Source organism: Medicago truncatula, chromosome 7, assembly GCF_003473485.1.
Source record: "Medicago truncatula cultivar Jemalong A17 chromosome 7, MtrunA17r5.0-ANR, whole genome shotgun sequence".
NCBI lineage: Eukaryota > Viridiplantae > Streptophyta > Magnoliopsida > Fabales > Fabaceae > Medicago > Medicago truncatula.
Genome location: NC_053048.1, coordinates 24,462,101 through 24,478,758, shown reverse-complemented (window position 1 = coordinate 24,478,758; position 16,658 = coordinate 24,462,101). Strand labels below are relative to the sequence as shown.

The following is a 16,658-nucleotide window of genomic DNA, read 5'->3' as shown; positions in this document are numbered from 1 at the left end:
CAACTTCAGTTCACCCCTACCTACCATTTTTTCCGAACGAAAAGGTAAACTGGACACCAAGCTTGAGCGTTTCCAAACACAAACTTATAAGCAGTTACATTGTTTGCCTTTTTCAATTAATGAAAGACACAGAAAAACCCAAAAGTTGTTTTCCACTTTTCAAATTAGAATTACATGTTCTGTTGATAGCAAGCAAAAAAGGGGAGCCTCTTTTTTTTCAATCCTCCGATCAATTCAATTGAAGAGTGAGTGAGTGGATTGTAAAAACTGAAAAAAAAAAGCGTGAATGAATTTTACCATATTCATAATGAAATCTGAATATTATTCCGGCAGATTTTGTTTTGATATGAATGGATAATTTTAAAAGAGAAATCAAATGAAAATAAGAGAAGAAATTAAGAGTTTATGAGAATTGGAATTGGAAAATAATTAGATTTAATAGATAATAAATATGATTATGAACAAACAGAAAATGAGAGATTCAAAAAGATTGTTACATGAAAAGTAGAAATCGAAAAGAAAAACGAATGATGAATGTTGAAATACCATTGGGTTTCTAGGGAAGAAAAGGAAGAAGATCCGTAGCAAACCGGAAAGCTTGAAAAAATTGAGAAAAATATAATTAATTTGGATGCTCTTATGTTTATATAGGAGGGTATAATAGGAAGTTTGTGTAAAATGTTGGGGTGAAAGTATAGATGTAGGGGTGTATGGTAAAATTTCCGTGTGCAAGATGCTCAACCAGGCCGGGCCTCCAAATGTTACGGGCCTCTAACGAAAAATTAAATCTAATACCCACCCCCACTTAAATAAAAAATATATATGTTATATCCTTTTCTTTCTTTAGTACATGTTTGAGTTTTTTCTAGACTCTAGTTTTCCTTTTTGTACATAAATCGGATCCTATCAAACCACCCCTAATTTGTATAATCACTTAATCAATCAATTTGGAAAGCTATTTCATTGAAAGAATCACAACAATTATTTTTTTTTCTTCGCATTAACCATTCGTTTTACCCTTTTACACAACAGAAAAGTGACAAATTCAAACGACACCGTTTGATAAATTTCACCTCTTTCACTTAATTTTTTTTAATTCCTTTCATGTTTAGAAGTTCTTCTAATTCTGATTTTTTTTAATGAAATTTAGCTACACAAAAAAATTACGTTTTATTTTATTAGGGGCCTATTTTAAAAAGAGAGCCTAGCTATTTCACAAGGATGACCCTATATATATATATATATATATTAACCAGAATCATTCTAACATACCAACTTGGCCATGAATTGTTTTTATTTTTGAAAGGAAGTTGGCTATGAACTATGAATGTTTATCGTTGAATATTATTAAAAAAAAATTAATTAATTTCTCACTTTTTGTTTTTTTGCACTAATTAAAATGTAATAGTGTATAAGAAAAACAATTAAAAAATTAACAACAAACACAATTGAAATAAACTAAATCCTTCAAAAAAAAAAAAATTGAAAGAAACTAATAAAAATGGAAGACAACAACCCAAGGTCATCTGCTTCGAATGATGAAAGTAGGTTGCTAACTTACTTCTTAATAATTTTATGCAGTGGTTGAAAGCAAAAAAATGTGTGTTTTTTATTTGATTATCATATGTGGTGGCAGCGTCCCTTTGCTTGTTTGGGGATTGGTTGATTTGCTCTTTTTATTTTCCTTTTCTGTTTTGATCGGAACTTTGTTTTGTTTCCTTTAGCACTTCTTGTGCTATGGTACAAAACTTTTGTTAATATATCTCATTTTGCCTTGTTCAAAAAAAATAAATTACATAAGTGTTGGACGTTAATTTACTATATAGTGTTTTTCGGTAGGTGTAAATTAACCCATGTATATCTGTTTGTTGGTCATTTATTTTAGTCAAGAAAACATATCGGGCATTATTCTAAATAAATATGTCTTTCTTTTTTTGATTTATTTATTCTCAAAATATAGACCACATTAAAAGAAACTTATTTATATATTATTTTTGTGCTTAAACGTTTGAATTATTTAAATTTTATGTAACAGTAATAAATTAAATTCCACTTTTCCTGTGATGCATGATCTTGTAATTAATTTTAGTCAATCCCTATGGATATTTCATCAATAAAATAGTCTTCAGGTTGTAATGTTCTTTAGAAATATATTTTTTTTCCTTTAGAAATATTTTATTGCTATGCATATAAAATAGTGAGGTCCAAATTGTGCTTATATTGTCCCTTCTATACTTGTGTACTAGCATAGCAAAATGGCAAATTTCTACTTGGTGTTGCTTCACATTTCTCTAACCTTTGTGTTGACACATTCAGCACCTAAAGGATCTCTTATAACCCACCTTCCAGGCTTCAATGGATCTCTACCTTCCAAGCACTATGCCGGGTAATATATTCTATTTCCACAACTATTTTGAAATATTAGGTTCCCAATTACTTCTTAAAAACCAATTCCTTTCGGATACACTGTTACATACGGATACAAAATACATGATTGATTTTCTTCGGATGCATCGTGCTAGAAGTGAAAACAACAATGTGTTTTTGTCCATCCGAAACAGAGTATCCGAAAGAAATTTATATTTTAGATATGGTGTGGGATGGGAAGATGGGAGAAATAGCTCTCTAAATAAATTATTGGTTTATTGTATATACCTTTTATTTAAATAAAGTAGATGTATCTAATTCTTATTTTTAATAAGTTACATCAACTTTATTTGATTTTCTTTTCTTCTTATATTCGAGAATGGAGTAGTAAAAAGTTTTAGCCCATTAAAAATGGAGTAATTGTAAAATGTATGGTTCATTATCCTTTTTTTTTTCTTTTTTTTTTTTTTAAATTGAAGGTATGTGACAGTTGATAAAAATCATGGAAGAAACTTGTATTACTACTTTGTGGAATCAGAAGGTAATTCATCCAAGGACCCTTTGGTTCTATGGCTTAATGGTGGTCCAGGATGTTCTAGTTTTGATGGCTTCGTATATGAGCATGGTAAGTGTAATTATTTTGTCATTTAAAAAAAAAATCTTATTAAGAATTTCAATGAAATTTAAGTATAATCTATTAATTGCGAGATTATTTTAATTTAAGCCCAAGTCCTAACATGTGTGAGCAAAATATTCAACTAGATGTGTCAATTGAAATTGTTGAAGGGTCTCATTTAATTTCAATAATCTAAATATGTAATATAATATTGAAACAATATTCCAATTGATGTGGTGTTTCAGGTCCTTTTAATTTTGAAAAACCTAAGACCAAGGGAACCTTGCCTAAGTTGAAACCAAATCCATACAGCTGGTCAAAGGTTTGGATTTTTTAATCTTTGGAGAAAAATAAATTTGAATTATTTTACACATGTAACAATGACTGTCTATTTCAAACACGGATACAAACACGACCATCAGAAACGACACGGACACTGACATTCTGACACTACTAATAATTTAAAAAAATTACATAATTCAGTGTAATTATATGTGTCAGTGTCGTGTCTATTTCAGACATGTGTCGTGTCCGACACATGGACACACCTACTCTGAGAAGTATTCGTGTTTCATAAGTCTTGATTGTGTCTTCTTGTGGTTTGCATTATAGGTTTCCAACATTATATATTTGGACTCTCCTGCTGGAGTAGGGTTTTCATACTCAAAAAATTTATCTGATTATAAGTCTGCTGGAGATGTAAAGACCGCATCTGATACATATACTTTTCTCCTAAAGGTAAGAAAAATGTTGGAGACTTTGACAAAATATTTTCATTTTACTTCCTTCACTTCTTTTTAAGTTTGTAGTCTTATAAGAAAAAAAATCCTTATTTATTTCTCATTTTCAAAGTTAAATATAAAACTAGATTTTTTAACTTAATTTTTTTCATTTGTATTTATGTTTAAGTAAGACTTGCTCATACCAGAGTAGCTTATTGCTCACTCATTTAATTTATTTTTTCTTCTTACAAACTAGTGGTTTGAATTATATCCTGAGTTCCTTGCCAACCCATTATTCATTTCTGGAGAGTCTTATGCTGGAGTTTATGTGCCTACTCTTGCTGATTTAATAGTGAAAGGTAATTAATTATGATGCTCTAAATTTTTTCAATTAGAATATGATAGAAAAATAATTAAGATGCATTTTCTTGATGTTCTTTAGGAATTGAAGCTGGTACCAAGCCTAAATTCAATTTCAAGGTATTTTGTTTTTAAAGTGATCACTTTTATACTTTCAAATATGTGGCTGTAATTTGAAATGATTTCAATGTGCAGGGTTATTTGATTGGAAATCCTGTTACTGATGATGTATTTGATGGAAATGCTATTGTTTCATTTGCACATGGAATGGGTCTTATCCCAGATAAACTTTTTAAGGTAAAAACAATTGTACGTGCGAATTTAAAACTTCATCATTCGCACATAACTAATGTATACTTACTCTATACATTAGATATATGCGAATTTGAAACTTCATCCTATCACTTTTAAACATAAACTTAAACTTATTATAGATTTGTTGAATATTCTTTTAACATATTTCACATAATCAATTGTATGTACAACAGGAGTCAACAAAAGAATGCAATGGGACTTTCTATGTAGTATACACCGATAAGTGCTACAATTTGTTGGAAAAAATTCATAAGGTGATTCAACTATATACTACAATTGAGGAATTTAATAATGATTTTTTTTAGGGCATTGCTAGATTTATGTTAGACTACATTTTTCACAACATATAAAACCTTATGATTTATGTGGTACTTATTTTAATTTTTTTAAATCTTAGGACATTCAGGGATTAAATGTATATGACATTCTGGAACCATGTTATCATGGTGGAGAGAATAAAACATCAAATTCTAAATTGCCATTAAGCTTTAGGCAATTGGGTAAGACTGATAAATCTCTTCCTATAAGGAAAAGAATGTTTGGACGTGCTTGGCCCTATAGAGCTATTGTAAAAGATGGATTTGTGCCATCTTGGCCAGAACTTGTAAGCAATAGTGACACTGCTCCTCCTTGCATTGTAAGTTACTTTTCTACTTAATTTACTTCTTTAAAATTCAATATTTTATTTTTACTTCCTAGCTCTTTAATTGACTTTTGTTTATTTGATTAATGGAGTATAATTTTAAGTAACAAAATAACCCAGTTGGGTTGGCCTAATGGTAATTGGCTTGAGACCTGAGAGTGTGCTCCTCCATGAGGTCTCAGGTGCTAATTTGAGTGGGCTAATTTAGGTTCTTAAAAAAAAATTAAGTAACAAAATAAAACTTTATGTTTAGGACGATGAGGTTGCTATGGTATGGCTAAACAATCCTCAAGTCAGAAGAGCTATTCACACTGTGGAGGTAAGGATTCTCATTGTCTAATTATCTTATTTGATTCATATTTATAGTTTATTTTATCTTAACCATCAAACAGAATCTAATTGTGTTCATTGTAATAAAACAGAAAAGTGTGGTCAAGGGATGGACCTTATGTACAGACCAAATTAAATACAAACATGATACAGGAAGTATGATCAAATACCACAAGAAACTTACTTCCAAGGGTTATAGAGCATTAATATACAGGTGCATTTCTATCTTGCTATAATAAGGTTAAATTACACTTTTGATCCTCTAATAAACGACCAATACAGACTTTTTATTATTTAAGGGACTAAAATGAAACTCATAAATTATTTAAGGGACTAAATATATAGTTTAGCCATACAATAATTACTTTACATTTTGCTATCAAAACACCCCTATCAAAATTTATATACATATCAATTACTTACTTCAATGTATTATGTATCCATTCAATTTATTTTTTTTTGTTTTTAAGAAGGGCCTAATAAAGGTTTATTTTATGTGGCAGTGGTGATCATGACATGTGTGTCCCATATACTGGAACTGAAGCTTGGACAAAATCAATTGGATATAAGATTGTTGATGAATGGAGGCCTTGGTTAACCAATGATCAAATTGCTGGGTACTTCTTCAGCTATTCCTTCTTTTTATTATCCCATATAATGAACTTTCATAACCTACATTATGAAATTTTCTTTCAAAAATAAATAAAATAACCTGCATTATGAACTTTAAAATATTTTACATTTATGCTTTTAAAGGCTTAGAGCGGCACAACTTGTTGTCTGCTTGTCTTCTATTCACGTGTAATTAATCTAAAAAAAAATTCATATCGAATAATTGACAACATATTGGGCATAAAGTAGAACACCACCCTCATTCACAAAAATAAAAATAAAAATTGATTAAACGGAATCATGGAACAACTAGTATAAATGTATAAAAAGAAAACGAAAATAAAAAGACAATGAAATACGATCTTTGTTCACGCAGTTCGTCAATGGTATTTACCTTTACGACAATAAAGTAACTATTGTTTTGTTTATTTTTGTTATGAATGAGGGTTTATCAACAATGAAGTTGTTGAGTATTCTATATTTTTTCTATCCCAGATAATGAATTTTCAAATATTTTAATCCATTAAATGGAATCACCTTGTGTGAGATTCATCTTTTATATGTTATAATTAAATGGGTTTAAATTGATCAGCTTTGCCCTCTTTTGTACCAAAAAAAAATAATAATTAAATGGGAGAGATCATGATTTTTAGATTGTTGTTATAAGATGTAATTTGGTTAGTTTTGAGTGCCTGAATGATTTTAGAGAGGGCTGAGACAATTTTTAGATTAAAAAGATGAATAGGGAGCTTAAAAATGAAGATTTAGTGAGAAAAATGTCAAAACTCCCGAGAGCACCCTTTTTCTCGTTCGCCTCGTACTCACCACGGCGAGTAACCTTTTTCCTGAGCTCGCCATAGCGAGCAGATGCACTCGCGAGGCGAGTTGCCCAGTATCTAAGCTGTTTGTTCTTTAATTGAATAATGTTGAATGAACTTAATGTATGAGCATGATTATGATCAGTTTAACATCCAATTTAAATTTTTTGGAGTGTACCAATTAAAAATGTGTTAGAAATGTAGAGAAAGACTAATCTTACTAGAGGTTGAGTCATAAGTTTTCTTGATTTTGTTGCAGGTATACACAAAGATACGCCAACAATCTCACATTTCTAACCATAAAGGTATGTACATAAAAATGTAATATCAATACAAATTAACATAAATCTCACATTTTTCACTAATTATGAATATCTCTACAGGGATCTGGGCACACTGTTCCGGAATATAAGCCACAAGAGTCATTGTATTTTTACAAACAATTTCTGAATGGGTTGCATGTGTAAGAAACAAAGAGATCATAGATAAAGGAATATGATTTGATACATATATATTCTTGTTATATGTATTGTTGTTTTTTATTTCCCTAGACAAATATCATAATAAGAGGTAATTTTGCCATTTGGTAGGGTGGAAAAATGGATGGATTTGAATTTAGATTAAAAGTAATTGTTTTTATAAACCTTTTTGACTAAACCTAGAAAAGAAATTATAAACAACAATTAGATTCAATATGCATTTCAAAGGGCGTATCACATCGATCATATATGTATCTAGAAAGCTTGTTATGTTCTAAATTTAGAACCTCAATATGTATCTAGAACTAGAAAGCTTGTTATGTATCTAGAAGGGACTTGTCATTTTTAAAACCAAACTAGTAGAAGCAAGTACAAGCAAGTAAACAAAGATCAAAGTGTCCTCCTCCTAAATTCCTCAGAAAGTTCTCACTATAACCTTCTCCTTTTCCAACAAAGTGGAATCATAGTTTAGGTTCTGAGAAGAAATTATTACATTGTAACAACGAGTAATGGTGCGGCATCCGTCTAAGTTACACTTCTTAAGGGGAGTACTTATGATAATTGGTGCATCAAAATAAAGGCTCTCCATGGAGCAGATGATGTTTTAGAGGTTGTTCAAAAAGGCTATAAGGAATCACAACATTCCTTAACTTAAATGAAAAAGAGATATTTTAAACTATTCAAGAAAGAGAGACAAAAAAGCTCTATTCATCATCTACCAAGCATTGGTTCGATGAATATGAGTTTGAGAAAATTTTAAATGCAACATCCGCGAACGAGGCATGGAAGAAGCTTCAAACCTCTTGCAAAGGAGAAGACAAAGTAAAGAATGTACGTCTTCAAACTTTAAGAGGTGGGCTTGAATCCTTACATATGAAAGAGTCATAGTGTATTTCTGAATATTTTTCAAGAGTCATCATTGTCTCAAATCAATTAAAAAGAAATGGTGAGAAATAAGAAATGTGAGATGTGTCATCCTATTTAATTATTTGATTATTTTATTGAGTTTAGAGTTTATTTATATGACTTATGTGATTTATATGATTATGTGATGTATTGTTGATTTATTAAGTGACTTATTTTATTATTTAATAGAATAAGATTTGAAAATAAAATAAGATTAAGTTGTGGGGGCTGTTTTAGAATTTAGAAGAGTTTAGTGGAATAAGTGGAAATAAGATTAAGTTGTAAATCATGGCACACTTCAAATCCTGAATTTTCAATGTATTGTATGCAAGGGAGGATAGAAATTGCACCATTCAAGCGACCACCTAAAGGATTATATGATTTGTATCACAAGAAAGACAGGAAAAGCAAATTCTTTCTTGAAAACATTCGATCTTTCAACAGTATGTTTTCATTTACATCTATGGGTGGGAACATAGACAAGACAAATAATAATGGTAACGCTCCACCAATATATGTCTTAAACGGAGAAAATTACAATCGAATAAGGAGTTTACTCCCAACACCTGGTAACGGCCCCAAGTTTGCACGGCTCTATATATACGACACAGATAACGAGTTGAAAAACCGGATGGCTGCTGTTGGGTAATATCTTTGTATAATAGCAATTTTTTCAATTTATAGTATGCCTCTCTATTGTTCTCTGCAGTCAAGTATTCACCAATAACTTTGAAATCTTATTGTTATAGTTTGCCTTCTTCTTATTTAGGATGGAGGATGATAGGCACTCGCTAAAGTCCGCCATTGTGGAGGAATTAAGGAACATGTTGGACAACATCAATTCGTTTGCCAAATCATGTAGACTAGCTCGAGATAAATTGCTACAAAACGATGCCCCTGAAATTAAATTGCGGATTTTAGGGAAAAGAGGTTATGATGGGCGAAGATACAACATACCGACTGCATCCGAAGTTTCCGCATTAGTTGTTGGCGATTATGATTCAGCCGATTTCGACAGAGATATTGTAGTCGAAGAATAATCCGGTCTCCTAAAACGCATATTTGTGTTTGAAACATCATACTTGCCTTTGCAATATCCGTTGATATTTTCTAGGGGAGAAGATGGCTTCCGAAGGGACATAAAATTCAGTGATACTCATACCAAGTCAGCTATAAAACGACCGTTTGTTTCTATGAAAGAGTGGTTTGCTTATAAAATACAGCAAAGAGATCTGTCGTTTTCACACTTGGTTTTCTGTAGGCGGCTTTTCCAACAGTTTTTGGTTGATGCATACAGTATGATAGAGTCTTGGTGATTGAAGTGGTATAGAGATCACCAAAATGAAGTTAGGGCTGATATGTATAAGGGTTTGTATGAAGCAGTACTCAGGGGAGAAACAAGTCCAGCCACTGCAGGTAAAAGAGTTGTTCTCCCGTCAAGGTTTGTGGGAGGAGCATGTAACGCCCTCTTTGAATTATTTAATTATTTAATTGAGTCTAGAAGTTATTAAGATGAGTTTATATTATATTTATATGATATATGTGTGATTTAAGAGGTTTATATGATTGAGGTGATTTTATGAGGAGTTGTGACTTATTTTATTGTTTAATAAAATAAGATTTGAAAATAAAATAATTATTGAGTTTAGGGGTTGTTTTGAGATTTTAGAGAGTTTTGGGGGAGAAAGAGAAATAAGATAAGATAGATGGACGAGATATAAATAGGAAAGACCTAGTTAGAAAAACATAACGTACGTACGACCAGTTTTTGGAGAAAAGGGAGAAAAAGCCAAGAGAACAGTAAGAGACCTAGAGTGCTGCGATTTTGAGTATTAAGGTAAGGGTGAGACTAACTTTGCAATTCTATTAAGTATGTGATTCAATGGTTAGATTTACCATGATGTAGGATGAGTTTTAGAGGAATTGAAAACTAGGTCAAAAATGTAGAATTATTGATTAAACGGTGGAAATTTGTTAGATTGATGTAGAAACTGTTCCTAGACCTTAGATAATATGTAGGATGAATTCTGGAATCAATGTTAGGATTAAAACCATGTGAAATAGTGAATTTTCGTGAAAACTGCACTTCTGCCCGAGCCAACATTCATTGCTCGCCCTCGCGAACGATGATCCTCGCCTCGCGAGTGATGAAGTTCATCGCTTGCCTCGCGAGCAATTGTCCCTCGCCTCGCGAATTGCACTTCGAAGCTCGTCATAGCGAACAGATGAACTCACCATAGCGAGCATGACCAGAGAGCTATCCAGATTTCGTAATTTTGACTTTTGAGTTGATCCTTAGATGTTTTTGAGTGCCTGAACATGTCTAATAATGATTATGAAAGATTTGAGATTGAACCTAAAATAGTTTAAGAACGAACTTGTGGGAGTTATACCTGAACTCGCCATGGCGACTAGAGGCCCTCGCCTCGCGAATTGACTAGTTACAAAATGCCTTGTTTAGGATAATGCGATCTTTGTCGCACAAGTTGATATGAGTTGATCTTAGAGGTTAGAAACTAAGTTGTTTATCTTGCTGTTGTTGTTTCAGTAAGCCTGATTTAATATGATCTAATGTTGTTGTTAATGGTATATAATTGTATATACATTATATGAATTATGTTGATATTTGAGATGTTGTTGATTTGCATTCGATATTGTTATATCATGATGATTTCCATACTGCTTATGTTGCTGTTTGTTATTTAACTAAGCTGCATGAGTCGGTCTAAGTTGATGATGATGATGTTCCGAATTATTGGACTTATAAGAGGTTGTTGTTTATAAGAAGTTAAGTTGTTGTGTTCATGCATTAGCATTCATTGTTGGGGGCTTGATGCCCTGGAGCCTTTTGCTCACCACGTTGGGGGCTTGATGCCCTAGAGCTTTAGCTCAATTATGTTGGGGGCTTGATGCCCTGGAAGTATATTAATACTTATTACGTTGAGGGCTTGATGCTCTGGATTGGTACCACATGCATATAAGAGGTCTAAGTTGCATAGTTGCATTTGTCAAGTCAAAGATGTTAAGTTGCCAAGTTGATTGAAGTTGTGATTCTTTATATGAAATATTGATGAAGTGATAAATGATATATTATTATCTATGATGAATATTATGATGTTTTCATGTTGTTAAATATAATTGTTGAATTATATGTTTAATATTATTGTTTTGTGAAATCTCACCCCTTCTGCTTGGAAATGTTGCTCTTCGTATGAGTAACTTGCAGGTGATCGAGAGTAGTTGCCGCTGCTTTGCTGTCGTGAGTGGTTATCCCTCACTGAGTCCTTAGGTTGCTCTGATACGTAACAGGATGGGATCTTTTGTGGCTATTTTCTGTTCATTTACGTATTTGATTTATGATTAAGTTGTTTAACTGAATTTATGAGATGTTTTGATAAGGCATGCGTGCCAAGACTTATTTTATGTTGATGAACTTAATCCGCTGCAATGTTTTGGAATTGATTTATGTTGAAGGATAATTAGTTAATTATCTCATTTATGATTTTAGAAGTGTAGCATTTCGTTTATGTGTTGATTACTCTGATTAATGTTTTGAAATTTTTAAGTTGGGAAAACTGGGTGTTTCAGAGCAAGCTACATGATACAAAACTATCAAGATCCCATGGCAATTTGTGCATGGGTGGGATATCCTGATCTTTTCATTACATTTACGTGCAATCACAAATGGCCGGAGTTGGTGGATTTTTTGAAAAAGCACGGGTTAAGGCCTGAAGATAGACCTGATTTGGTCAGTCGGATATTCAAGATAAAGCTAAACATGTTGATAAAGGATATTAAAAAATGCAAACTTTTTGGGAAAGTTAGAGCAGGTAGTTATCAACGATTAAGGAATTCCTTGCAATCTCCTATACATGGTTGAAGTTGACGTTGACTGGCCAATGACTTATTATAGATCCTCTAAATTTCAGTTCTTTGGCTCAATCTTAACAGATTTGAGCTTGACAGACTTTGTAGCAGAGAAATCTCCAGCATCAGTAGACGGGGTCGAATCAACAAACCTGTTCCATCAGACCTTTTTCCAGACACAACAGATTTGAGCTTGACAAGCTTAGTAGCAGAGACATCTCCAGCATCAGCAGACGGGGTCGAATCCAACAAAATTGTTCCAGTAGAATTCTTTCCAGACACTTTGATGCAAGGTGTAGTATCAAATTCTTTCTCCTTGTCATTGTTATTAGCCACAGAATCCATAGCATCCATAAGATTAACCACGGTATTGGATGAACCAGCACAAACGTTATCTAGATTCTGTAATAAAAAATGATATTAACATAAGGAAATTTATATTTAATCAGATCACGTGTCGCATGGAATATCAAATAAACTTTATGGAAAGAATTTATTTCACACCTCATCTAGCGTCTCATTTGCTACATCTTCATTATCAGAAATCTGAAGGTGCAAACAAAAACTATAAGAAAGAAATCATTCAACTCACAAATAATTAACGGGGGATGTTGTTGATTAATATACCTTTATATTATGGAAAACAACAAATTGATTGATCACATCCTCTTCAGCAGTTGTTCTCTTGACAACATAATTGCGCCAATTGTGAAGTAGATTACCATCACTGACCTCTACTTTGAACAACATTTGCTTTCCAACAAAGGAGTCAAGATCTGACGGATAATCAGACGAATTGTTGGGCTGATTGACATAACACATGTAATTAATATAACTCATTTGAAACAGAAAATGCACATAAATGGAAAACTCTATCATAACCATGGTTGTAACCGTTTTATGGAAGTTTGCAAGACACTAAGAAAACTTACCTGAGCATCAATCATGTCTTGTATAGTTCCGTTCACATATTTTGAAACGTTACGGTCAAATAGTATAAAGCTTGTTGATCCAGTGTTATCAATGACTTGAACATGCAATTTGAACCTATTTCGGAATATGCAACATTTGATAAATTAATTGAAAAACAACATCACAAACAATTGAGCACGAATTGATAATCATATTTATAGACAATTGTATTTTTTTTTTGTGTGATTTTAATTACCTTGCCACTGCGTTCCTTCCAGTGTTACACTTTCCACAATACAAACGACTTGCAACAGTTCTCACTCTTCCTACGCACTTTGTACATGCCTGGTAATACCAACTGTATTCTGATTCGATCCCACAAATTGTAGCGAGAACAATCCCTTGACATTGCTGAAACAATAAAAAAAGATAAAATGGTGCATTTAACAAATCTCACTTCAATTCATACAGTGTCACATAGTATACCTCAGTTGCCTCTATTAAGTCCTCAATTGTCATTCTCTTAGTCTGAAGCATATCATCAACCAAAGAGACAACTGTTGAAGTTGTATTATGACTTATAGATTGGGACACTTGTACATCTCCACCATCAATTCTGGTTAGCAACCAATGGCAGAGGTCAGTTAGAAGACTAAAGTCCAGTAATAATTTTAAAGAATGAAAAAACAAAATATGACAAATTGTAATTATATTACTTAGATTTGAATTCATTGGAAACGTCCATGATCCCTTGGTATTTTTTTAGCTTGCATTGTTGGATCAAAACAACGACAGGTGATGATGGATCATGAGCTGCCAGGAATGAATTCATCCTCTCAGCATAGTTAGCCCACAAAGTGCAATGAACTCTCCTACTTCTGAAACACACATATCACTTGGTTAATATAACTCAATAAAATTTGATAACATAAAACATTGAGTCATTTTTAAATCACGTACTCAGAATCTTGTAGGGTAAGATCCATTATCTTACTCCTACGACCATTGACATCCTTCTCTTTCAATTCATCTCTCTCAACGACTTATCCAATCACATCTGCGCGTAATGGATTTACGGTAAAATGTCTACGGTAAAAAAAAACAATATGCAAGAACAAATGAAAATAACATCATTTACTGTCAGTTGTAATATCTATATGCTCAATATATTACTCCAAGTATAGACACTCACCGACAACCTTTTCCTCCCTCTCTGCTTCCAATATTTCATTGAAAGGCATAAAATCGAAATGATTTAAAGGAATAGTAGTTGCATCAATTTTAAAGAACTTTGTCTTGTCTATAAGGTTTAGCTTGAACCTATGTTGGGTAACCTGATACTTAGGATCGTTTTTAGTCACCAAAACATTTTCAATGTCGTATGTAGATCCCTCTTCTACGTTTGACCTTATCCTTGACACCAAATGTTTCTTAGCAGATGCTTGTATCTTTCCAAACTGTTTTTTCAAATTAAACAAAGGTGAAACATAAGACAACTTGAGCCAAATATAATTTTCAAAATATAAGACCACATAATATAATTTCCAAAAACCAACCTTGTCATCAAGCAATAGCATGTGAATAGAGTTATCCTCATTTGGGTTGTTGAACTCAGACACGGTCCAAACATGGATGACACGAACTCGAAGTTTGATGTTGATCTTTCCAGCAACAATGGCGGCAGCAGGAGTGATGAGTGGAGCCATGGTGGTAGCAAGCGCCCTAAGGAAGAGTTTCACCTAGAATCGTGATTTCAATGTTTAGTGAATACGTGAATAATAGAGTGATGATCCTTGGCCTATATATACAGCACAATTTGTGGTATCTCATTAAAATCCCACTACCCAACCAAACAGTCATTTGCAATATCCGTTTTTTTTAGTGTTGGGCGCAGCTTTAGCATGAATGAGAAACGCTCTTCCCATTGAGAGTGAAAAGTCTCAATAATTAGACTTAACAGTAGTTATAGCAATTGATATTCCATCAAAATAACTGCTAAGTCCATTGATATCTTTTCAATCAATCATGAGAAAATGATCTTTATCAATTCCAACCTACACACATGTTGATTTATCATCTGTATTAGAAAGGGAACAGTCACAAACATCATACATATAAAAAATTAGTTTTTTCTTTTACGAAACCAATATATGAATGATTACCCAACTTTTATAAATAATATTAAAATTAATTTTTTTGTCAAACACCAAAAATCCACTTTATAGTAGTAATGTTTTTTTTGGTGTACACTTTATAGTAGCAATGTGTCAAATTTTTCTTAGATATCGATTATTAAAATTCATAGGCCCTGGTAGTAATAGTTTTTCTTAGTAGTAATAATTTTGGATCTGGTCTCCAAAATCATGGGAAAACATCATCGGCAGCATAATAGCACCCTATGGAAACAAAAAACGTTGTTAGGGTTTTAAAAAAGAATAACAGATGGAAGGAGAACATACCATAACAAAACCACACACATATTCAACGTCAACTTCAACCATGTATGTCCTATACTTAAGGCGTAGCTCGTTGATCCTCCTATCCTTTTCTGTCACTGGATTGGGATCAAGTGGTGCTGCAAAAAAACGACACACCAAATATCATGCTTCAACCGTAAAAATAAGGAAATTTTTAAGAAAAGTTTGTGCATACATGCCAATCAACATGCTGTAAGAGAGCATCGCCACGTTGTTATGGTGGAAAGCCATGTCTGCGCAGGAGGGTTCGGAGATGGTGGAAAGACAAATCCTGATATGCTGTTTATAAAGGAGAGCAAAATGACAACGGCAAGGAGTTCATTGCAGAATGGAGAAAACCAACAGACTGTGGCTGTGTACATTTCAATCATAATTATCCACTAAAGTTAAATTTAGAACTTAAAAATCAGAATTAAATAGATTAGGGTGAGGGAATTGCTGCTCAAGGATTTAGGTTTTAGACAAATGGAGCATGCATTGTGAACCTTAGTATTATATATTAAGATTTCATGTGTCATTTAATGCTAATCTCTTAAACCCTAAAATATTTTCCTCCAACTATTTCAAATTTGTATTTGTTATTTTCCTCCCATCATTTTTTAGGTTGTTACACGTTTTCTTTTTCCAATGCAACGAAGGCATCCACATTTCTTCTTTTACCTTACAATGTTTTCATTTTCAAGACAACTCTTTTTGAAACACTCTCATCTCTGCCTACTATCTCTCATTGCCAATGAAACATAAAAAATACATTTGTGTCTTTTTCACTTTCATTGTTGTCTTTCTCCTCTCATCAATCCCCTTCACCAGTGCTCTCGTTCCGACACCACCTGTAACACGCTAAACTTCATATGCAATAAATCATGCAATTAATTCTATTAAATCACACGAGCTCAAGATGTCATGACTTTGTTTTCTCAAAACATGCATAAATATGTTTTCAAAACTCGTAGCGGAACATCATCATACAAAAATATCTCAACAACATATAATAATCCTCAATACATGAACAATAAAATTCAACGCCATGTCTCAGGTTTCAAATACATAACCATAGTCTCATCGAATAAAAATTCAACAATGGATAAATGACAATAAACATAAATGCCCAACACCCTAATCAGAGCCCAATTAGACTTCGAGCAAAAGGTAAATGGAGGTAGCATCCAAGCTAGTCCTCAAGCAATTCACAAGTAATAAACAAAATCAGTCTTACACGCCGTCTACCCATTCA

General features: G+C 32.7%; 1 protein-coding gene across 1 annotated transcript; it reads left to right on the top strand.

The window, feature by feature from the left end:
• Positions 1-2,255: 2,255 nt before the first annotated feature.
• LOC112416620 (serine carboxypeptidase-like 20) lies at positions 2,256-7,262 on the top strand. The gene is made up of 14 exons (XM_024770878.2): positions 2,256-2,386; positions 2,847-2,992; positions 3,229-3,305; positions 3,596-3,721; positions 3,962-4,064; positions 4,148-4,185; positions 4,261-4,362; positions 4,554-4,634; positions 4,778-5,017; positions 5,277-5,342; positions 5,446-5,567; positions 5,857-5,970; positions 7,043-7,088; positions 7,167-7,262. Exons 1-14 carry the CDS (start codon positions 2,256-2,258, stop codon positions 7,248-7,250), a joined length of 1,476 nt encoding a protein of 491 aa, XP_024626646.1. The 3' UTR covers positions 7,251-7,262.
• Positions 7,263-16,658: the final 9,396 nt, after the last annotated feature.